General features: G+C 40.2%; 2 protein-coding genes across 7 annotated transcripts in view; one reads left to right on the top strand and one right to left on the bottom strand.

Annotated features, from left to right (window-relative positions):
* LONP2 (lon peptidase 2, peroxisomal) overlaps positions 1–13146 on the top strand; it is a 47538-nt gene extending 34392 nt beyond the window's left edge. For both annotated transcript variants that reach the window (XM_054199853.1, XM_054199852.1), the window contains 4 exons: positions 834–976; positions 8091–8298; positions 9581–9771; positions 11534–13146. In XM_054199853.1, coding sequence (XP_054055828.1) covers positions 834–976; positions 8091–8298; positions 9581–9771; positions 11534–11755 — 764 coding nt within the window. In that variant the 3' untranslated portion in view covers positions 11756–13146. The remainder of the gene's footprint in view (positions 1–833; positions 977–8090; positions 8299–9580; positions 9772–11533) is intronic.
* Positions 13147–16506: 3360 nt separating this feature from the next.
* Positions 16507–24205, bottom strand: part of SIAH1 (siah E3 ubiquitin protein ligase 1) — a 74390-nt gene continuing 66691 nt past the window's right edge. For 3 of the 5 annotated variants that reach the window (XM_054199857.1, XM_054199856.1, XM_054199858.1), the window contains exon 2: positions 16507–17900. In XM_054199857.1, coding sequence (XP_054055832.1) covers positions 17050–17898 — 849 coding nt within the window. In that variant the 5' untranslated portion in view covers positions 17899–17900 and the 3' untranslated portion in view covers positions 16507–17049. Of the gene's footprint in view, positions 17901–19961; positions 21004–21036; positions 21346–24205 lie in introns of those variants that run through there. The other 2 variants (XM_054199854.1, XM_054199859.1) reach the window with 2 other exon arrangements.

The following is a 24205-nucleotide window of genomic DNA, read 5'->3' as shown; positions in this document are numbered from 1 at the left end:
TGACAGCCTGGAAGGAGGTGGCACACCAGGCTGGATGCGTTAGGCATCCAGTGGAGCTGGTTTCCACGTGATTTCCATGTAGCAGCTTCTCCTGTTCCTGGTCAGCTGGTATTGAGGGTGGGTATGTGTGCGAGGATTGGGGTGTGGAGAGGGGAGGGCAGAGTTACAGAGCAGTCAGTTATGCTGGCCTTGTTGGATACTGGGAAATGAGATGTTACTGCCTGTAATGCAGGCTAGCTCTAAGTAATGCAGCTGTGTGGTAAAGCAATTTATGTAAATCTGGCCAATACTTTATTTGACAGAACTTAATTATTAGCGTCAGAAGTTAAGCATTTAAATCCTTGCAGAAGGAGACCACAGACCGTGCAGTTGTAAGCGTAAGTAAAAAGAACAGTAGTTACTGAACTTTCAGCCTTTCCACATTCAGCTCCATATTCTATATAATACTACGTTAAACATGATCATCTCCTACAAATACTGTTATATACTATGCACAAATCTGATGAAAAGTGCAAAGTTCTAAATGAACTTAATTTGTTTTTCTATTTGACCTAGTTTAAAATGCATTTAAGCAAGTGAGTCGCATCTCTATTATCAGTGCTCTGAATTTAATATCTTTGCTGAACAATTAGAATGTGTTTAGGCTTAATAATTAAATTTGATGACATATTATCTTCAATTTGACATGATTTTTGTGAAAGGTGGTGTAAGTACACTTTTATGAACTTTCTGAGCATTTCTTTGAATATTTTATTTTTCTTTGTTACGATTTTTTAAAATTCCTGTGTCGAGAAAGACTGATACAAATCCTAAATGAGATTTTCTTCTCTTAGATTGCAAAGAGCATGTCACAGAAGACACAAAAACAGAATCCATCAGTGACACAGCTGACCTGGCTCTGCCACCTGAAATGCCGATTTTAATTGATTTCCATGCTTTAAAAGATATCCTGGGGCCACCCATGTATGAAATGGAGGTAACATCCTCATTTGTTTCTGCTTGACTGCTGTTTCTGTCTGGTTTGACTGGTTGTCTATTGTATTGCTATTCACTGAATTTATACAATATTAACTTTTAAAAAAATGTATTGGTAACAGGATTGTGTTTCCTTGTGTTCCACCAGGCGTTTTTTCACCTGAAGAAGTTTTTGGTTTGTTTTCATTCAGGGTACATAAATAACATAATGGCATGACTTACTGTTAGCAAAGATGCCTGCAGCAATGCTTAAGAATGTGGTGATGTTTTTTCAGTGTATAACAACTTTGCTTTTGTTTGGTGGATGTTTGGGGTGGACTTGGGAAAGAAGCCAGAAGTAGAACCCAGGAATCCTGTCTCGGAGGCAGGTGTGTTAAGGACTGTCCCATGTAGCTCCTTAAAGCCAGTCAGCATTTTTGAGTATTAAAACCATTTCAGTTTGCACCAGAAGTTCTGAGACATTCTTTAGATTAACATGACTCTTAGCTATTAAAAATGTTTTATGCTCAGTCAGTCACCTCCAGCTTCCCAGTACCAGCTCTGCTCCTCAGTAGGCATATTCCAGAATTTTCTCTTTCTCTCAGCTGTGTTTTGCTACATTCTATGAAAATGCCATCAATTAAAGTAGTTTGTTAGTTTGGGTTTCTCTTTTCAGCATTTACATGGCAGTTATTCTCTCTGCTTTACTTCAGGTCCAGGTGAAGTGACCGAGTGTAAGTAGTATATATCACTATGACAGGAAACCAGTTGCTGATGGAACGCTAAATGCTTCCGTCTTTATCCTGGAGAAAAGATCTGTAAACCAGTAAGTTATGGAGAAAATAGAAATGAAGGGAAAACTTGCAGAAGAGAGAAAATTCAAACTTTTAAGAACTTTCCTGAGATAATTCTTCTCTCCTAGATGAGAGAACGAGACTCCAATGAGATTTGGAAGATAAAAAGGGAACAAGATGTGCAGGCAAAGCAGGAAGAAATAAATGAGTTTTTAGACCTGAACTGAGGTTTTTGGATATGAAAATTTTTATCATGGAAGACATTCTTAATGAAGAAACGGAAATGAGGAAACAAGTTGCAAGAAGACAGCATTCTACTGATTGTGTAGGGGATGATGATGGTAGCAGTGGAAGCTGGGGGGAATGGGAGGCAAGGAAGAGGGAGGTGATCAAGAGACCAGTACCTTATGACTCTCTTGGCTGAAGTTTTTCACATTGGTCATTTGTGTTCTGATTTATTTCTTTTTACTTTCAGAAATTAGAAGAGATTGCTCCTCAGGCAAATCACTTTATTTTAAGCAACTTAAGTTCTTTCTTTTCATCCCTCAGAAGCCTCTATGCCCAATAATAAAATCACATAAGACAGTTTAAGGCCATTTTAATTAAGAAGGTGGTGTGGATATACTTTAGCTTGATTTGGAATGACCAGCCACCAGACCATTTGTAATACTCCAGTGGAAATTTCTACTAGTCTGTCTATCTCTTTCTCACTACCTGACTTTTAGAAACAATTACTGAAAAATAGCGTGTGGATTTTTTTCAGAGAAATAACATTCTACCTGAATTTTCATTTCGAAATATGTTAAATACTTCAGACACCTGGTCTTTGGCACTAAAGCACTACAGGATCATTTGGCTTTTTAGTGCTTGAATTACAGAGGCACGTAAACCCATTGTAGTAAATTGAACTGAATTTTTCTGCTATTTTGGCCTTTTTCTGCAGGAGTAAGTAGTGCAAGTGTGGTTCTTAATTCCAAGTATACAAATACATGAGTGCTAGGTTGGGGGTTTTTTTTGCATGAAGAGTTGCCATGAATATGCATATAAGCATTGCATGGATCCGCTGGCCTCTGTAAGCTGAAATAAGACTGACTGAAGCTTTTGACCTGCGTATCAAAGGTTTTTTAAATGCTTCCATATTTAGCAGGCAAATTAAGCAGTGCATAAATAGAACTAGAGATGAATCCACACAGCATCAATTCCCTGAGCAGCTCAGGATTTATTTTCATGTACTATTTGCTGTATTTATTAATGAGTAAATATTTCTCAGTACATGCTTTATGGTTCTTCCCATGTAAATTGCCCAGATAGCCACGTAACTCCTGCTTAATGGATTTTCCCAGCTGACCTATTATTCCTTTGAATTTTCTCAAGTGCCCCCAAGATTCTTTCAGATGAAGAGTATAGCTCCTGTCTCAGTGACAGGCGTTTCAGATTGGCTGCTGGTGTTTTTTTCTGGTTTTGTAGTCTGCAGCGTGTCTCTCTCTCTAGCCTTTAAAGCTTCACCTTTGACCTGCATTTTGCCATTTACAATTAGTTGAAATAAAGATACAATGGAGGCAGCCACCGTGTCAGTACTTGGATGACACTGAGCAAATAGAACTGAAAACATGGCATGACTTAATTGATCTGTGGTCCTTCAGGGAATACCTTAAAATAAGTGATCCATCTTTCAGCTTTCCAGTGCATTGCTTGTATATTTTCTGCAGGTCTCCCAACAGAAAGGCATGACAGAATACTTGGCTCGTACTTGCAGGATTAATTCATTTATCACAAATAAATAATCTTGTGTGTCACCCTACAGAACAAATGTTGGAATAAATCACATAGTAAGGCTTTGGAAGAATAATCTTGACAGTAGTTTGAACTGTAAAAGATTTAATGAAATGTTTCAGCATAGCACGCTTTTGGGAGAAAGGGTTTATGACATATCCAGAGTGTTTATAATGAAGTATTTCTCTTTTGACTTGGATTTTAGCTTTTCTTTCTTTCTTTCTTTCAACCCTTAATTCTGATCAGTTAACAAAACATTATTGGCACCACAAGCGAGCCCATCGGAATTAGTCTGTATCCTCATAATGTGAGTTAAGCTGAAGTGACAGAAGTTCTAGGTCAGTGAAATTACCTAGACTAGGAAATCAAAGTGCAGATGCCATAAAAGAATAACTCTGTTTCGTGGGACATACGCAATTCTAACGAAGGAAGCAAAACCTGTACAAAGCACAGGTTTAGATAGGCATTTTTATCTAAGAAATATCAGTCTTGTGGTGGTATTTCTGTGAAATCCTCTTCCCTTAGAGGGGAGCTGCAGTGGTTTGCTGGGGAAGGTTTATACGAAACAAGGTTTATACCGTCAGGCTGGGAGAACTTGTGGAAGGATAACAAAGATCCTAAAGGCCAGCAAGTAACTTAGGGCTGGTTCTCATCTGCCCATTACAAATCAGTGACTTAATAGCCTTTTGTCAATTATGCTGACTTATAAAGTAACTCCAAAACTGCAGACTTGTGGATGATGTCTCTTTTCCTTTATCTTGGAATAACCTTAAATATTTGAAAATAAATAACTGCTCTAAATGTTAAGACTTTAATTTTGCGGTGTCCAGGCAGCTAAAATATATCTGGCAATATGTTCATCTTTTGAGATTAAACTGTAGCTGGGTAGGTCTCATCTACAAAAATTTTCGAAAACCAAGACTGTTTATGTAGGTCAGTGGCCTCTTCTTCCATTATCTGACAGACATGACCGGTCATCAGCTGATTCTAATGGTCATTTTTAATTGAAATTGTTTAAAAAGTGTAAGCTAGGATTTTTTCTAATTTAAATTCCTCTAACTTTTTGTGAGAATAAAATATTCAGAGGTGCCAGAGTCTTGTGGAGCTCACACTAACACTTCATAGGTACATTTAATGTAATATAAGGAACTGCTCCTCCAAGTGTTGTATGGGGTTTTGTGTGTGTGTGTTTTCAGGGATTTTCAAGGGTCTTTTCTGAAGACACGTATCATGCCTGTCACCACGCATCGGTTAAGGTGCAGGAGAGGAGGTTGCAGTAGAGGTGGTACACTCTCTAGTAGTGCAGCGAGAGAAGTTGCTGGCCTCTGAGGCTGCCAGTTTACTGTGAAGAACGGTGGCTGAAAGGTGATTAATGCTTACTACACACCTAGTTTCTCTTACCAGATCTCAACTCACTTGTGAAAGTAGGAGGAGGTTCCTACCTAGTCTGAGGCTAGAGCAAGGAGTTTGTACTGATGCCAGATAAATGATGAGTGTTTAGAACCATTTGATGTTTGATCTTCAGTCATGTTTGCTGTTTTCTGCCCCTGAGCTCTCAAACAGTGGAATTAGTCTGTAAACTGTTTTGAGTTGATATACAGTTAGAAACAGTGCTAACATTCAGTCCAAAAAAAGGAAAAGAAAACAAAAAAACCGGAGCCAGCAACCCTGTTGATATCTGCTTTGGGATGGGCGAGGGTACGAACAGTTACTTTTGTTCGTTCTACCTGAAATGCGTAAAACCATGACAGCCTGCCAAAATGCATGATTGTCTCAAGTGTAAAGGAGAATGCTTCAGTGTTGTTGGATTGCAGTTTAACCAAGATGAATTGATTTTTGTCAACCTGAGTTACTAAGCAATTACAAAGCTAATCAGAGTAAGTCACTGTAACTAATAAAATACAGGGAATGGATATAGAAACTTAACAAAAATGAAAATGTTTGATAAGGTAAAATGCTTGATAAGATAAAATATCTATTACATACAATTTTCTTAAATGCTAGGAGAAGAAACAGCCATTGTAGCTAAATAATGCTAATAAAAGCAAATGGCATGATGTTGTTCAAAATATGTAAGTAACTGTGAGCCACAAGAGAACGAAGCAGAGGGGCTGCGTGGCTGCCTTTGCTGTACCGGGAGATAAGTGCAGTCACTGGCTGCCTCCCTCCCACCGGCTCTGCTGCTTCTCTCGCCTGACACCCGGGGTCTGGTTTGCACCAGCAGTCCCTGGGTCAGTGTGGCTTTGCTACAGTCAGACTTGGGCTAATTTCCCTCAAACCAAGAAATAGTGATCCTGAGGGAAGGTCACATTTCAAATCTTAGTCATCAAACTTAGAAGACCGCACTTGATAGTTCAGTATAGCATTTGGCAAAGCATATAATACAAAATCAGAAATTATAACAAGAAGCATGTATGTTTAATTTATTCTTGTAGGACTTCAAATGCCTTCTTTTTTTTTTTCTTCACCAATTCTCCTGCATGACCAAGTTGTTCCTGTCATATATCTGAGTTGCCTACAGCTACAAGTAGCGCAACTTGTGTATTTGTAAATGAGCTTATTTTTTTTTAAATATGCATCTCTTTTGGCCAGTAATCAGAGGTACCAGCTGTAGAGTGAATAGCTGTTCACTCTTACTGCATAAAGGAAGCTGTTTTCTATTTGTGAAACAGGAAAGAGAAACCTGAACATTAATAGTTTTATGGTCTTGATTTTGATTCTTTTATGATGGGGATGGATTTAAGCCTAATACTAAAATATTAATGTTTGGCTCCTATTGAGAAGGAGAGCTCTTGTTCTGGTAACTTGATGGAAGGCGAGATTGTTCTGCTCAGGTAGTCCACTGCTGCGGTTTGGCTTAGAAAGCTTTAGCCCCAGGTACTACCTGGGGACTTGCAGCAGCGTTTCTGGTGGACTTATAAAGAGGCATTTTAGTAAGGGACTAGGATACATAATACCTTACTATCTCTGGAGCTCACAAATGGCAGTATTTCTAGTACAGCCAGCTCACAGCGGGGCCGTACGGGTATTTCTGCCTCTGGACCAAAGGTGTGCGGCTGGACAGGCTGCTGCACAGATTCCTCTGACCTTGCAGCTGGGCTGGTGGTTAAAAGCAAGTCAACTTTGTGTATACAGAGCTTTGCCTTTTCAGCGTCTGTACAAAGTCTGAGCAGTTCACTTCGCTGCTGGCTCTTGGAAGGCAGCAAAACGAAAGCATTCAGATTATGGCGAGTTGTGTAGTGCAGAATGAGTTGATGCTAGCGGGGAAAAAAAAACAGTTTATTGCTCTGGATTTGCAATTAGTATAAAATGGACTGTTAAATGTGCTTAGAAGTGACAAAAATAGTTTGAGAAATTTTAACCTAACTAGAACTGCAGATATCAGAATTGGAATTCTTTTACTATAGTTCTGTTTTGAGGTTCCTTTGGCTTGTTTTCTACCCAAGAAATGAAACATTTCTTTAAATTCTCTAAACAATTTAATGAAGAATTCATCCCTTTCAGACTCAATTCTGCATTTCAGTAAAAGACAAAATTATTTTAAAAGGGGCCTATTCCTTTATTTTACAAAGGAATATTTGTCTTTTGCTCTAGGCACTGCCTGACACAGTAAAAATTCATCCAGTTTCTTTTCTGCCTTGTAATAAATACATAACTTGGTAGTTCAGAAGGTGCTGATTAGGTGGATGATCTCTCGTCAGGGTTTCTTCAACTCCTTGAAGCTCAGGAAAACAAAAGGACTTTCTGTATATTCTAAAAGAATCTCTCAGACGAAGGAAAAAAAAAAACCAACAAACTGGAACTTTCATGGAATACACGCTGCGTCTCTTTCCTTCTCTTAACACAGGAGGCTGGGGTTCAGACCCCCATTGTTCTCATCAGTGCCGGGGCACAGGCAGACTTGTAGGTTGGCAGGTCAGAGTCTTGTGTGGGGTAGAGGTTGCTTAACTGCGTGTAGTTACTAATAGAGTCAGTCCGACTTCCCATGTCTTTCATATCTAGCCTGCCAGCAGCCCTGTCGGTAGACTCCTGTTTTCATTATTCAAAATTATTTATAAATGTTTGCAATGAAGAAGATCCGTGTGTTGTCTGACAGTAGTTCAGGCAATGAAACCACCTTTAAGAGGCTTTTAGGTAATATTTGGGAGCAATATTGGCTTTTTTTATACAAGTAAGAGAGTCAGGGCAAATATACCTCTAGCAGATGGACTAAGTCATACAAGCATTCAGTCAGGATTGACTAAATACTTGAAGTCCTTTGAAGTGAGGAGAAAGATTCTCATTGAGCTTTTGGGGATGGGGAAGGTTTCAAGAATGATACCCCAGATGTTTGCCATTGCTTTAAGCTGAGCAGCCACATCCTAGTCTGTAATTAATGTTTACACATAATGTAGAATTACTGCTGCATTAAGAGAAAAAAGAAAAAAAAAAAAAAAGGAGATGAGACACTTGAGCTTAACTGTGGTGTTTTAATGGGTATGGTTGTTTTGAAGGCAACTATCAAATTTTTTTTGTGATAGCGTTGTTATGACTGTTCCCTAAACTGTTTCTTGTGTTATTTTCCTTCAGGTGTCTGAACGCTTAAGCCAGCCAGGAGTAGCCATAGGCTTGGCCTGGACTCCCTTAGGGGGAGAGATCATGTTTGTGGAAGCCAGTCGCATGGATGGAGAAGGTCAGCTTACTTTGACTGGTCAACTGGGAGACGTTATGAAGGAGTCGGCGCATCTTGCAATCAGCTGGTTGCGCAGCAATGCGAAGAGATACCAGTTAACCAACGGTAGGTTGGGAAAAAGTGACAACGCGTAGCTGTATTGTATCACAGAGATTGTATGCATCCATTCGCCTCTTCCTGCTGGGATGCATTATGCAAGAAGCATTAATATTGCATGGAAATTAAATGTCCTAAACCTTGACATTTTAACATTGCTGAGTAACAGTGGAAGTTACTCATGCTCATTATGGAAATGTATTGTGTTAACAGAGAAAGGCTTTTCCAGCAATCAGTGCTACACTGAGGATGAAATCAGCTCTGGAGTTCCTTTTTGTAGTTCTTTTCCCGATTCCTGCCCAGCTGAGGTGTTAGTGGCCTGGCAAACAGGGGAGTCCAGGCAGAACCTGAGTTGTCACTGCACATTGGCCCTCCCTGCAAAGCCTGGAAGGCTGCGGGCAGCCCCTGCGCCAAGGTGCTTCTCCTTAGTTGGGGCAGACGCTGCCTCTCACTCATTTTTACCTTCAAGCTTTCCAGCCGTCCCTTTGTGATGTGGATATAGATACACAAGTCTGTAGTTTTCTTCTAAAACTGACACAGTTTCTGTTAAATGTAGGTTTCCATAGTCTTAGTATTTTGAGAATTAGTTGGGTTTGTATGGCAGCTGGTGAACTGCAGCGCAACAGGATTCAGCCAAGAAATTTTTAACTGTTCTTTTTTGTTTGAACCTCCCAAGAGTTCTGGAAATGTGCTTTCTAGGTTGATCATTCACTGAACAGTCAAATAATTGTCCATATCCTTATTTATGGAAGCTTAGATAGGTTAAAAACCCTAAATTGGATCAATGTATGAAATGCAACTGGCATTAACTGTATATACATTTCCCTCTCTGGCTTACACTGTTACATCCTACAGGTTAAGTACGGTGAAAAGATATAAATGATGGATTTACTTTATAATACAGGCTAATCCTGTGTTTCTGTGCAGTGCTGATTTTGTGTATGTTCATTGAAAATTGACATTATGGTTTGGGACATAAAAAACCCTAAAAATTCTATGTAGGAATCCCTTGCTTTCTACATTATCCCAACTCTGGATTTCCCAGCATGTGCAAATGTGGAGCTTATCGGTTAACTTGTTATGGTTTTGCCTGGAAACTGGTTGTAGGAAAGCCTGTTGGGTTTTATTTTTCTTTGGGTTTTTTTAGGGCCTCTGCAACATAGTGGTGTTTTTTCAGCCTACTGTTAAAAAATTCGCTAAGATTTAGTTCTCTGGTGGGTTTTTAGCATAAAGACCAGGAACAAAATGGGTTTAGGTTTTTCACATTCAAACCATTCTTTTTTTCCTTAAGCTTCTGGAAGTTTTGATCTCCTTGACAACACTGACATCCATCTGCACTTCCCAGCTGGAGCTGTCACAAAAGATGGACCATCTGCTGGCGTTACCATAGTAACCTGTCTTGCTTCACTCTTCAGTGGGCGGCTGGTGTGTTCAGATGTAGCCATGACAGGAGAAATTACACTAAGAGGCCTTGTTCTTCCAGTAAGTATCATTTGAGAAAAGAGCTAAGTTGTATTAATTCTCTATATTCTGGATATGAAATCTGTTTATAGGCATTTACAAAAGCAAAGCCTTGCAGGATCATTCCTGAGCAGCAGTCCAGGCTCTTCTGTGGCAGGTGTAAGAGGCTGCTGTAGCGCTGCACCGCTCCTCTGTCTGCTTTGCATTTAATAATAAAGCTGGCCTTGATACTGGCTTCAGGGAAAGCACATTAAGATACGTAGTTAGAAAGGAAACCTAGAAATCTTAAAATTCAAGATGATTCCAAAATACGTATTGCAATTTCTAAATGTCCTTCCTCAAACTATTCCTACAGAAGTATCTCCAGTTTCTTTGAAAAGTTGTTTCATAAAGCTCTGACAGTAATTGCGTATAGGTGACTCCTGAAGCCATCTCTATACATGTAATTTTAGATTCTTAAATTTTGTTCTGTGTATACAGTTCAGCTGAATGGTGTCCCATAAAGCCTTTTCAAAGCATGAGGGCAAAGGGAAGTTTTCAAACAGTGATTAAGCAGATACGGTTTTATCGTCTCATGACAAATGATGGACAAAGTAAGGATGAAGCTGGAAAAGAGTATTTTGTTTCGTGCCATAGAGAGTAAAGCAGAGACGAGACGCTCAGGTAGCAGACCAGAAGGCTCTCTGAACTGGTGCTCTGGCCGCAGTTGGACTGAGAAGATTGCCTCTTGTTCAAGGCTCTAGTGAAAAAATAAACACTGCATTAACCCTGATCTAGTGCGCGTTTGCTTAGCCTGCCAAATAAATTGCCTTTATTGCACCAGTGACCAAATTTTGCTTATTGTTTAAGGTGAGTGCAAAGATTAGGTATCTGTAAATGCTAAACCAGGTTGACCTTCTTTCTGAATGGTGTCTAGAATCTTACTATTAGTAACTTCATAGGAGTGTGCCATCAACTGCCTCTGCTGCCTGAAAGCAAGCAATGGGTCCGTAGCGTTGTCCAGACTGGAGCGATCACCGTGAGGACTCAGGGTTCGCTACTGCCTCCCTTTAGAGCAGCTTCAATGGTGCCCTCTGTGCTGTAATACAAGGCTTTCCTTTCCTCTAAAGCATCCCAAATTACAGGTTTCTTCTGTGAGACGGTCTTTAAATAGGATTAGAAAAGAGTTCAAGGGGAAGAAGCTACAGCTGTGACAAAGAAAAACGAATAATTTAAACCCCCTCTTTACATCTCATTACAAACTTGAAACGATGCCTGTTTGTCTAGCACAAAGCCACGGGGCAGTTCTGGAGCACAGGTCTGCTTTTCTGTGCGCTTTCTGTTGCGCAATTCTATTTATCGTGTGGCATTGCATCCTTAAGACTGTTTTCCCCCTAAACCTAATACTGCCTTTATCTTGAAAATCCTCTGCTCTAAGGTAGGTGCAGGATTTCAGCATGCCATATGAAAAATCTGAGTTAAGGCGATCTTTCTTAAGAAAAAAATTCCTGAAAATTAATTACTTTTCCGATATTGATACTCTTGTATTTGCATTCCTATATTTGTTATTTTTTTCCTCGTTATTAACTGTTACAGAAAGGGTAGTGTAGTATATTAACATATTTCCCTCATTAAGCATGTAATAAGATAAAACTACTGCTGCATTTTTAATTGCTTTCCTAAATGACTGGGGAAAGGAGAACCTTTCATTAAAATTTAACTCCTGATGTGATTTGTTACACTAATTACTCTATTAGATTAGTGTCGTGGGTTTTTTTTACATATATTTTTTTCTCCTGATTAGGTTGGGGGAATTAAAGACAAAGTCCTGGCAGCACACCGAGCTGGACTGAAGAGAATTATCATTCCTCAAAGAAATGAAAAAGATCTTGAGGAAATTGCAGTGAACGTGCGGCAAGACTTGACGTTTGTTCTGGCAAGCTGTCTCGATGAAGTTCTTAATGCAGCTTTCGATGGAGGATTTGCCGTTAAGCCCAGAGTTGAGCGCTTGAATAGTAAACTTTAAGCAGACAGGCCAAGATTAGGACTGTATCAAACTTAGCTGATATTAATTGATCTCTATTATGTATGAATCAAGTACAACTATGAGCTGAACTTGATTGTTTAAATGTGGGTGTAAATGCAATCAAAATAAAAACATTACTTCAGCAGTTAACACCCTGAAACCACACCTTATGGGCATTTGCTGCTTTTTACTATTATCAGCAAAGAATCTTGAAAAAACTACCCCTTTCCTGGTAGATTGAAGCCTGAGAAAGCTGAAACTGTTGAGAACCAATTGCTTAGCTTATCTGGCATGTATGTATGTATGTAAATGTCAGGGGCTGATTACATCTTTAAAGAGGACACACCCACAAACGGAATAATAACGCAATTCTGTGAGCGATATTCAAAGAACGCAAATTGCAGCAAATGCAGCACAGCAAGAGTCTAATAGACGGGCTTGTTACCGAAAAGCAAACTCATTTAGCGCAAGAGTTTACTTGTTTAGGAGATAATGTACTAAGGAGCAGTAAGTAGCACCCCAGGAAAAGTGAGGGTTTTGAAATCTAAAAAATATGCTTAAGGGATTTGAACAGAAGCAACATTGGCTAAATTAAGTTAGTAGGTCCTTTCGACACGCACCTCTAGTTTGTAGCAAGGTCAATGCAGACGTCATTTTCCAAACCTGAATACAGGAGGCAACTCAAGAACTGACAGGTACGGATTCTTGTGTCGGAAGGGAGATAAGGCACCGACGCTCACGTATGCAGAGTGGTACTCGCAGCACCAGAAGCAGGCGGAGCACACTTGGAGACTTTATGAAAAAGCCTGGTAACGTTTTGGAGGTACAAAGTACGTGTCCTTCGTTCTTACCTGACACAAATCAATGTGACTCTGGGATGCCTACATTCAGCATTTAGCCTATAAAAATTAAATCCATTTAAACAATGCCAAGAAAATATTGGATCACTACATTGCATTAGTACTGCATACTGTGAATACTTTAAAAAAGTCTGTCAGTATCCCATCGCAGTTGATAGCTTTGTCTCTCACCTTCCCTTGAATGTTAGTGAAGATAGAAATGTAAACTTATGTAAGATCCTTGAGGCTTTCATTGTTTTATACTAAGGTGAACCACAAGCGAAAACCCAGAATGTTACATTCTCCTCTTGCTCATTAATTCTGAAACAAAGCCAAGTGTGCTTATGAAATGCAAACTGTACCAGTGGCAAAAGCCTGTTATAGGAGCAGACTATACATCAATAGTAATGGTGTGTTTTGCCTTCATCTCCATAGACGGAGAGCTGATTTACCAGCAACAGAATAGCACTGATGATAGCGATAAATTCAGTGGGTATTTCTGCACCTGTGTTACTAATGATTTCTTCATCTAATAAAGTGATACAAATAAAACCCCCTTTTGTTTCAGTATTTTAAGAATTCTACTCTTAGCCATTCACTAGCCGAGTTCCGAGGATAAGAGGCAACAGGGAGACTGGGAATACTTTCTGCCTTACAAAATACTTGAACACAAAAAGTGCAAAGAAACTAGACAATCAGTAAAAGACCAGAAAGGTAGGGTAACTAACGTGCTGCTTTGCCTTTAATCAAAACCAGTAGGGGGAAAAAAATTCTTTACCAAACTTAATGCAGATCAAATAACAGTTCTGCACTACTTTGCACTAGTGAGAAAACAAGACGTGCATGGCATTCCAGTGCAGTCGGCTTATACACATAAAAAAAAAAAAGGCATTTTTTTGAGATAGTAACTACTGTAAAAAAAAAAGTTTCCACAGGGATTTCACTGCAGAACAGGGAGTCGCTCCCAAGAAAAGTTAAGCAGTGACTTTCTGTCTGCCACATCACTCCAACTCACAAGCCTTGTCCCCATGGGCTTTATCTGAAAGGTGAGGGTTTAATGCTACTCTGAAGGTATTAATAGGCATTTACTTACAGCTTTTCATGTTCCTGCTTGCAGAGCTGACTGGTTATGTTACGTTGTTGAGGATTTTAAAATAAAACTTATGTGTTACCCATTATATCAGATAGATATAGACAGACACATTATAGTGCCTTTTCTTTTGCTTTCACTGAACGCTGTAAGAAAAACACTGTGCAGCAGCAAGCCAGAACAGTGAAGAACTTTTAAAATAATTCCAATACAGTACGGATTATTCTGCTCTGCAACTGCCAGTTAAATGGTACCTGATATTAAAGGTGTCCCTCAGAATATACCAGAAGTAAGCTTACCAAAGGTAAACAGCAGTGGTGGCTCCTTTCCTCTATCCACACTATAAATCGCTACAGATAACAACTATCCCACTAGTGCAATTCATGCTTTAATCATAGTAGCTTTGAAAAGATCCGGGATAATACAACAGTATAGGCAGCAATACAAAACAGTTCACCTGCTTTAATTTTAAAGCACTACTGCAAACAAGAACTAGCAAGAAATGTCAAACCAGAACCCAAATATTAACATGACATTTGTCAAACACTTTCCTTTTAAAGCTTTGTTTGGTTTTTTTTTTTTTTTTTTTTTAAGGGCAGTGAAAAACAGTGGAGGTAATGCTAGTGGACAAATGTAAGCTCTACTGCATTTCATCTACTAAAGACCCATTTGAATACTCTTTCCCAGTACAGGAGAGTAAAATAGTACTTTCTAAAATAAACAGCTAGTGTTAAGACAATGCCAGGCTTTAATACACCGTTTATTTTAGCTAAAGTAGTAAACTGTACAGATTTCTAGTATGTTTTCTTTTCTAGATATAACAGATTGTAGCTGACTTACCAGATCCTCAAACTCTTTAGAGGAGATCCACTGAATTAGGCTTCTAATACTTTTGAGGATCTCGGCCTAAGCATAATTTGTTTGCTCATTCCATCTGATGATGGATGTCAAATTTTTTATACAGATACTGTTTTAAACACCAAATGGAGTAATACTAGTTGCCATTACAGCAAGTGAGCATACGGTAGTTATGCTATAGCATTTGTCATCTGTAAAACATAAAAAAACTGTCCGCCCACAGCAGCTGGCTTCCACAGCTCACTGCAAATGCAATTTTTAAAGTCCCCTTCAAAGTATAGTCTTGAGCTTCAGCTGGTTCTAGCCTAAATAAAATGGCTGCAGATCAGCCCAACGAGGTTTTAAGGTTCTCTTGGGGACACAAGTACAAGCAGCAGCAGAGAAGTCTCTTACGCAACTCGTGCTTACGCAGCCCCTGCTGCTCTCTAATGGCAAGTATCAGCCTGCAGAGGGGTTTTACCAACTCTCTGCAATCTATTGCTGGAACACACCTGGAGCCGACAATCGGATAACCTGGGCAGGCCAACGTCAGTCCAAGCCACTCGCCAGGGAGACGGTGAGTCAGTGGGTTCCTCTAAAAATATTTCAGGTATTAGCCATGTTTCTGTCAATAGAGCAGAAGACAAACCTGAGGTGAATGTAGACAAGCTTCATCAGGTGAGAATAATTATTGAATTTAAAAGACTGCAATTAGTTGTATATTCATAAGGAAAAAATGCTAGACTGCAGGAGTTTTTGAAGCATTTACCTGCTGTCACAAGGTACCACGGTACATCTTTTAAATGAAATCTGTGCACAGTTTGAACAGCCTAAATAGCAACTTTTAAGAAGTGAAACTTTTTACTTTCACTACATGAAGCCAAACGTTTCTGTAGCATTTTATTAATCCAACCTGATGGAATTTATGTTCCTTACCTGTAGAACTACTTACCTCATCACGCATCAAAAAAACATGAACAGGAGTTGTCTTAATAGATCAACTTCCAGTAAGAAAGTTAAGACAGTGCACAGTAAATAAACTGTATTTTAATGTGTTACAAAAGTAGTTAATAGCCAGGCTACCTCCCCAAGCAGACGCCCACTGCGACTGGGTTTGACAAAGGTTTCTTTCAAATAGCTTGAGAGGAAACAGCTTTTCACCTTACTCTTTTTTTGTGTCTCCATGTTTTGTAACACAAATACCATGGACGTTCACAGTTAAGTTCTCCCCAGCGGGGCAGGGTCTGCCGCCAGCCCCACAGCCCTCGGAAGCCTCTATGGCTGCTGAGTCCCACCTGCAAGAGACCGGCTGCACCGCGATGTGAACGACGTCACTAAAATGAGATACAAACATCAGTTCCAGACAGTGACTTTAGGAACAACCAAAAGACATGAAGGCAAGAAACAGCAAGAATATCAATGTGTCAAACTTTGAGCTAAAGCAAAAAGCAAAAGTTGGGTTTTTTTCAATTTGCCAGGTATTCTTTTAATGACAAATATAAAAAGACTGAAAACATCTCATTCTGACTGCCTTTTTTTTTTTTTTAAACAAATGGTCTGTTTTTATAATTACAAATACTGTGTAAGACAATACCTTCTTTGTACTGCAAAACCAACAAATACAAGGATGCAATCAAGTTTCTAAGCATCTCTAAATTTGAAACGTGAGGTTTTTTTTTAATTCGGAAAATTCTTAATAATTGTTCATTTTTGTTAGAAGGTAACTCAAAGTACAACAACATCTAGACCTGTTTTTAAAGGAGCTTTCTTTCCTGATACATCTTTGAACATAATTACTCCTTTTGAGTTCAGTACATTCACAAAATAGCTCAATTAAGAACAGCATCACCAATGAATTGACTACTGGAAAGAGACAAAATTTACCAAACATACAGAAATATAAGTTTTACCATAGCAATTATGCATATCAAAAGATGACACCTGTAATTAATTTTAAAAAGATACAAAAAAGAGAAAAACCTGAATTACAGAAAAGAAAGTCATATTTATTTAATGAAAAACTAGAAGTTAATAAAAATTAGCAAATACACAAAAAATATACACAAACAGCAGCAATACTATGTAGTGACTTACAAAGGGGGGGGCAGGAGGGGAAGCAGCGGCCAGAGACCGGGCCGCTCAACATGGCTTGTCAGTCAAAGGGGGAGGAAAAAAACACAAACGAAAACACGAAACAGTATCCTTTTCAACAGTACAATCAATCTACAAACAAGTTTTTAGAATTATTTTACAACATTTCCTGTAGAATCAATTCTTAATACAAAAGATGCCCATTTTGGGTGTATATATATTTTCAGTGGTTTACTGTTGACTTATTTAAATATATTAGTGTTACTACATGCAACTGCTTCCTGTAATTTAACGGCCTTTCCTTTTATTTACCTTCATATATGTCTACCCTCTGTCTACCAAATAATTTGTCTGACAGTCAAAGATGGTTACCCTAGTTTCTGCTAAATTAAATGCAACGGTTTTAAACACTGGCCTGAAGAGGTTTGATTGCCATTTCAACACATGGATATAGTTACGTTGATGCCTAAATTGCCATTTTCTGCAAAGAGCTGTGCAATGCTGGTGTCAAAGACTAGACAGTCACTATTCATAATGGCTGTTGCAATTCCCTCATGAATGGATCGAGGAGTTGCTTCCCAAGTCAATCGCCGCCTATGACCATTTAACTCCAGTCGATAAGCAAAGTTTTCTGCTTGCTTGCGTGTTCCTATCAGCTGTACAATTGCAAAGAACTGCTGGTGACCATCATATTTTTCCTGTTTCTCCAATACTAACATGAAATGAAAGCCAAAACAAGACTGCATCATGACCCAGTCAACAGCACCAGGAAGATTAATGTCTGTAGCAAGGAACACTATATCTTCTCCCTGAAGTGTTGTAATTGACTTATGTTGATGCATCAGATGTGGCATGACGGCATCCAGAGAACCTTGCCATTTACATGACGCACCGGGACAGGGACAGGAGTAAGGCCTAAACTCACACAGCTCCTCGTGGTCTGCTTTTTCGGTGTGTGGCAGAGTTATCTCGCATCCGGAAGAGGCATATTTACATGGGAATAGTACAGAATTGGCAACTTTCTCCATAGCCAGGTTACGGATGGAGCCCAGCGGGCCTCGGCAAGTTGGACAGCACGTAAGTTTGGGGCGACAGTTGCTACAAACAAGATGGCCGCTCTGACACTGAAGAATTGGTGGCAGCACATAGTCAAAACAGACAGGACACTCAAAGAGACTGGCCAAGTCATTATTGGAAGCTGTAGTGCCCGTCAGCGCAGGCACCCTCTGCGACGGCGTACACTTGGAAGTGCCTGTAGGTAGTGCTGTAGCAGTCTGACGGCTCATGTCTGCAACACAAAAGAGAAAAAGGAATGAGTATCTGAACACATTTTATTTTCCTCTGCACACAGTATTTCTTGATTTACAGAGAAGCTTCAAAAGAAAATAGATATCAATGAAAGCATAAAACCCACGTAATGCAAACTGTAGAATATCAATTGCGCTACACACAATACAGACGCTTACATGACGTGCAAGTTAAACAAGGGGAGAAGTTCTGCTAAGTGTTCTGAAGTGGAATTTACCTATTGGAAGCTGCAAAAGAGATGAGTAAAGATGTGCTAAAAATGCAACTGAAATCCTCAAAGAAGTTTGGTGGTGGTTTGGGGTTTTTTTAATATTGCATTTTACGATATACCCCACGCAGCTCACTTGCGTGTAACAACTAGGAGCACTACAGTACAATTCTAAGGCTGAATTTTATGTAGCTGTGTATTCAGTGAGATAAGAAACTAGCCATTTTTAATGGAGAAATGAATTTCCGGATCTGACCTTCTCAGTAATCGTGTTTACAGTATAGGTTTTTTTAAAAATTGAAAAACAGTATACCAAGGAAAAACATAGCTAAGACGATTACTACACTGTTTTTTTCCCAGGGCTCTCCATTTTCATTACCCTGTTACTAAGGCCCATGAGCTTGTAAAGCGCGTCCATTGCTTCAGCTTCCTGAACTAAGCCATTTGTGAGGATACCAGAAAAGAAAAACAAAGCAATTATTTTAATGAATGTCCCAAATAAGAAATTGAAAAGATTAAATTTGAGAATTAATTTTAACATACAGGTACTCAAGCACTTGCAGTGACTCAAAACGGCACTGTTGATGAAGGTTTACGTTCAGTGGCGTTTACACTGAAGTTTTGAGCTTTTAAATGTCCCCAGACAAAGGCTAACAGCTGTGTGACCGAACGATTCAAAAGATGCAGCAGAAGTACCGTATTTCTTAACATGTTACAGACGTTACACTTTGCCCTGCACCCCCTAACTCTCCTCCTTCTTGTGCAAAAGGAATTACTAGTACTACCAGAAAAAAATAAACACTCCATTTTGAAAAAACAAACCTTACCTTCGTAGGTTAAGGAAAGTTAAGTAAAATGCTATCCAAAATTGGCTTCTGTTACACACAAAGATTCTCAACCACCTTAACTGCTTCTCTGTATGTCACATGTATGTAGAAAGCTCTCAAAATAAACCTCATCTTTAATCTTGCTATTTGACATGGGAAAATTAGGCAATAGGCAAGCTTCCCATATTTAGCATCATTTCACCCACAAACTTACTCATCCTTGGACTAGATACCTCGAAGCAGCATAGTGTGCATGCTTTTGCAAGACATGCACTGTTCAGGGCACAAAGCAAAGGAACTGAGAGATTCCAACACACAACTCATCCCCTGACATTCAAAAAGTAACCGTAGACAGGCAGATTCAAATTCCTCTGCAAAAGCACCTCTCCCCAGTCCAGAGCTAGAAAAACATGGGTGTCAAAGATTCGGTATTCAGTCTCTGATTTTATGAGTCTCACATGCCCAGTAACAGCATCATCTCACCCCTCCACAGTCTCTTCCTTCGTCTCAGGCTCGTTGGACTAGAAATACCCAGTTCCCATCTTTGGGACAAAAAACAACAGACAGTGGTTTCCAATGCTGGGCCTTAACTGATACTGTAGAGGTGTAACAGGAATGTTTTCTATCTTTTGGCCTTAATTTCCTACTGTAAGGCATTCCAGCTTACGTGAAAAGGTAAAGGTATCTGTGACTAATCAAATACGTGTTCTGGGGAAGTGATGCCACACCAGCTTGTTGTGAGGAGATGTGACAACCGAGCACTGCTGCTATTTTTCCCCAACACCCGTAGGCGAGAGGCTCATGATGGCACACTGCAGTTCTACGCTCTAGAACAAATTATACACAGAGAATAATTGTACACGGGCAAATGAATTCTGATCACGCTGTTTGCCTGCAAAGAGCTTAGAAATCACATGTATATTCATATGTAAAATTTGAAAAGTGTTTCCCTTCAAATATTGTAAACACACACATTTCAGAAAAGTTTGTGCACATTTCATCTTACCTGAACCTATATATACATCCTGATCCAGGGATCCCCAGTAACCCACAGATAACACTGGTGAAAACCACTGCGTTAGACCAGTTCTCTAGGCAGTCTGACAAGCTGGGTGAGCTCTGGTTTCTTTAATTACACCTCTCGGAGCCCATTCAACAGTTAAATTAAGCAACCTACAGACTTTGCAAAAGACCTTACGCACAGATGCACTTCCCACTGAGGCTTTCTAAGCTATGGAAGCACTAGGGAAAAGAACCGTACAGCCCTGCGTTATCACCGTTTCTGTATGTGACCAGCCTTCACACACACCTTCCGCAACCGTGGACCACCCAAATGAGCAGAGAATGAAAATAAGCAGGAATCTGTGAACCAGACCACTGAGATTAGCATGCAAGGAAAAAACTGGATAAAGCTATAAACTGTAATTTACCAAGCCTAAACCTGCCCAAAGCTTACATCTTCATCACTCTTGTTAACCCAAAGATTAATAAATATACATCACGACAGAAAAATCAGAGAAGTTAATTTTTTATAGCCATCTTAAAAACTACAAGTTAATCACAAGTAAAAGTTTTAACAGTGTAATACATTTAGTAAACCAAACTATCAAAAACATACAATTACAAACCAAGTAAAAACAACTACAGAGCTGGAAATAAAGTTTAAAGATCTTTTTAGTTACAAAAACTTTACTACAAAACCCCCTATATGCAATATTTGTTACCTTATCTTTGTTTACACACAGTGGGGAATAAGTCTCTAAGGTACACTAGGTATCATCCTCAAAAGTATTAGCTCCTACAACGCAAATTGTTCAAAAGATTGTGCAAATTTGAAAAAGTTTAACCAACAGCAAGAGTTAAAAGGGAAAAATTCATTTTAAGATTTCCTAGTTCTAGAGCAAGAAAAACTGTCCTCGATGACGTCAGAACGCACCGACCTGTTGATGAAACTATTCTCAACACGGTTCTGGGGCAGGGTGAAATACACACACTACCGAGATCTCCCGAGGGACGCGACTTCACGGCCCCTACAAAACCAGCTTAACAAACCGCACGTAACGCCGTTTACCCGTCGGTACCTTGCCCCTGGCAGGCTTTACTCCCCGGCAAGCAGGCGCACAGGGCTCCCTTCCACCAGTGCAGAAAGCCGCAGGCCGATCTCCCGCTCATGGGGGGCCAGGGCGTTCATGGCGTTTCGGCCCGGAGGAGAAGGGCCGGGGGCAGCGACCCCGGACTGGGCGCGGGGCGGCCGATGCTCCCGGCCAACGACCCGCGGGACCCCGCGCCACCTTCTCACCGCTGCGGGCCCGGCCCCGGCCCCCGCCATTTACGGCCGCCCACACCCCGCATCCACCGGCTACATCCACCGGGCTCCGGCCCTGCGCCCCAAAATGGTTCCCCAAACTTCCCCCGCCGCGCCGCGCCGGGCCTGGCCGGCTCCTCCCCGCCGGCGCCGCCCCTCGCCCCGCTGCCGGGCAGCGGCCGCGCCACCGGCCGCCGCGCCCCGGCGCAGGTTCCGCCCGCGGGCGCGCAGGGGAGGGCGGCCCCGCGGCACATCCGCACCCGAGGGGACGGAGCGGCCCGGCCCCGGAACCGGGGCAGCCCACCCCCGCCGCCTCTCCCCCGGCACAGCCCCCCCGCAGAGCCCGTTCCGGCCTCCGACGCCTCCTCTCCGCTCCGCGCGTACAGCTGCCGTCCCGCGGAACAGCAAGTGTCCGCCTCACACGTGTCACGGCTTTTACAGACACTTACAGACCGACCGATCTGATCACCTCCCCTAAATAATTGTTTTTAAAAGCTACAGATTCCATTCAAAACACTTCTAACGCATAAATTTCACTTCCTGTTCCTGCTATTTCCAGACGACTGCTCAAACTAGCGTTTTCCACTGTGGATCTATAAAGTACCCATTCAACAGGGCTCTCCATTTGTATAAAGATTATTCACCCAAGCAAAAACATAATAATCTCAAGGAAAAGAAAAGACCAGCAGATTTGGAACAATGTGGCATATTCGAATATCCACATAGACTATAAAAAAAAAATTAAAACAGCTTAAGGATAAAGGAGCTGGAAACCAAGTCAACGTGCTTGTGTGATGCACATGCTGGGCTCAGAATAGCTTAGGCATTATGGGATACAGATGTAATGATGATAAGATCATGGAAGCACAAGTTTCAGTGGAGGCAACAGAAGAACCCACTGCAATAAATTATTTTGGTCACAGAAGAAGTAAGGCTACAGTATCTGAGTAAAGAAAATTCTCTTTAAAAATGCTTTCCGACTACTTGAAATTGAAGTCCTGCTCAAGGAAGACTGCGGCAGCTTGTGCCAGGACTACAACATGTGCAAGTAACACCCAGTTACTATTAACAAAAACTACCAACTTGATACAAGGTATGCTTCAGCTTTGCTCCCAATATACAACATCCCCACCGTTTAAGAGTCAAGGAAGTTTGCAAGCAAAACTGAAACGCTGAAGAAAATGAGCACAGAAATGGCTTTCGAGAAATGCAGGGCATGTTCTGAAGTGTCTGAAACTTGCCCTGGGCTTTCTCTCCTGCAACAAAGCAGCTGTCCCCAGAGCAAACCCGGGAGCCCCCCAACAGGTCAGCTAACGCTGTGTGTCCTTCACTACGCTGTGATACAATGCCCATCGCCCCAAGAGAGAGGGCCTTTGGAACCCCAGATAGGTAAAAATAACCACAGTGAGAACGGGAAGACGCAACCACTTCACCATTTTAAAAGCTCCGCTGAGGTGCAGACTGAAGGAAAGCCGTTTCAAGAGAAGTTCAGAAAGATGATGTACTTCACATGCCATGGAATTAACAACAGTACACAGGAACAGACTGAAAGCTTTTCAGCTTCTTGCAGAGGTGTTCGCTTCAGACACCACTCCAGAAATCACATCTCCTGCATTTCACTGAAATATGGGGCACAAATTTAAGTTAACATTATCCACTTCTCCAAAATCTTCACTCCTATCAAAGAGATAAAGACTTGGGTTTAATATTTTCATTTGCCTTTGAGAGGGTAACTGAATAATAGTTTGGGGAAAAAAAAAAACCAACACAAAACTTCTGTATAGTCATCTTAATGGCTGAAAGGGGAAAAAAAATCTCATTATATAATGCTGAGGAGTGACGCAAGGACAGAAAAAAAAGCCTTATCACAAATGTCTATATGTGATGCAATAAGATCTTTTTGCGATCACATTTCAGAACTAATTGGATTCAGAGACGTCCAGTCAAAACGCATTCTTAATGCATCACAGCCACCAAAGTAATACAAAATCTTTCAACTTTTTCAACTGTACGATCATATTTGAAAATGAGACTGTTTTAAAAACAATGCTCTGTTACAGAGCACTGGAAATGAGAACATTTCATGACAGTGTTTGAAGTTGTGAAAAACACTGGCAGGTTACCTTTTTCAATATGTGATATAAGCCAAAGAATGTCACAACCCAAAAGCTAAATGAACTGTTGAAAATACTCATTAAACAGGTATAAATAAGAACTGAAAGTAAGATAGAGATTAGGTAGTATCATCAGATATTTGTACAATTCATTATTGGTAGCTTCTTTTTATTATTCTTTATTATAAAGAATATTATTATAACATTCTTTATTATAAACAATAAGTATTTGTAAAATATTATATAGAATAAATTGAAGAGATTAAAGAGTCACCAATATTTCTTTGGCAGCAGAAGGAAGGTTTCATGAATGCAACAGAAAAGTGTGCATATATTTAGAAACAAGAAGGGGGAGGTGTGTGTACACACAAAGTACATAATATCATGCCCAAGAAACTGCCAGTGTTACTGATACAGAAGTCCCATGTGAGTACTATCTTAAGAATGAAGGTAATTAAAAAGCACACCTCATTCCAATTAAAAAAGGGCACCAGTGTATTTTAAGTAGGGAACTTTCTCAACATTTTTAAAGTAGCATTAGGTTAATTTTATATGAAAAATGTTTAGGGTACCAAAGCTGCTCAGTTATGAAGTCTTAAACTGCCAAGGACATCATCTATAGCACTACGGAAAAGCCAGCTTTTGGACTACATGTACCTACTATTTCTGAAAATAATTTTCCAAGGAATCTACCTTTCTTCTGTCCCCTCTTGCACTCATAATTGTCACTGTACAGCACAACAGAAGGGAAAAAGGTTTTAGGAGGCTCTGGTGAAAATATTATATATTGCCCTCACCACCATCAAAACCACAGTTCATCGATCAAACGTA

The sequence above is a fragment of the Rissa tridactyla genome, chromosome 4 (assembly GCF_028500815.1).
Source record: "Rissa tridactyla isolate bRisTri1 chromosome 4, bRisTri1.patW.cur.20221130, whole genome shotgun sequence".
NCBI classification, from domain to species: Eukaryota; Metazoa; Chordata; class Aves; order Charadriiformes; family Laridae; genus Rissa; species Rissa tridactyla.
Note: the sequence above shows the minus strand (reverse complement) of the source record. Positions and strands in the feature narration are given on the sequence as shown.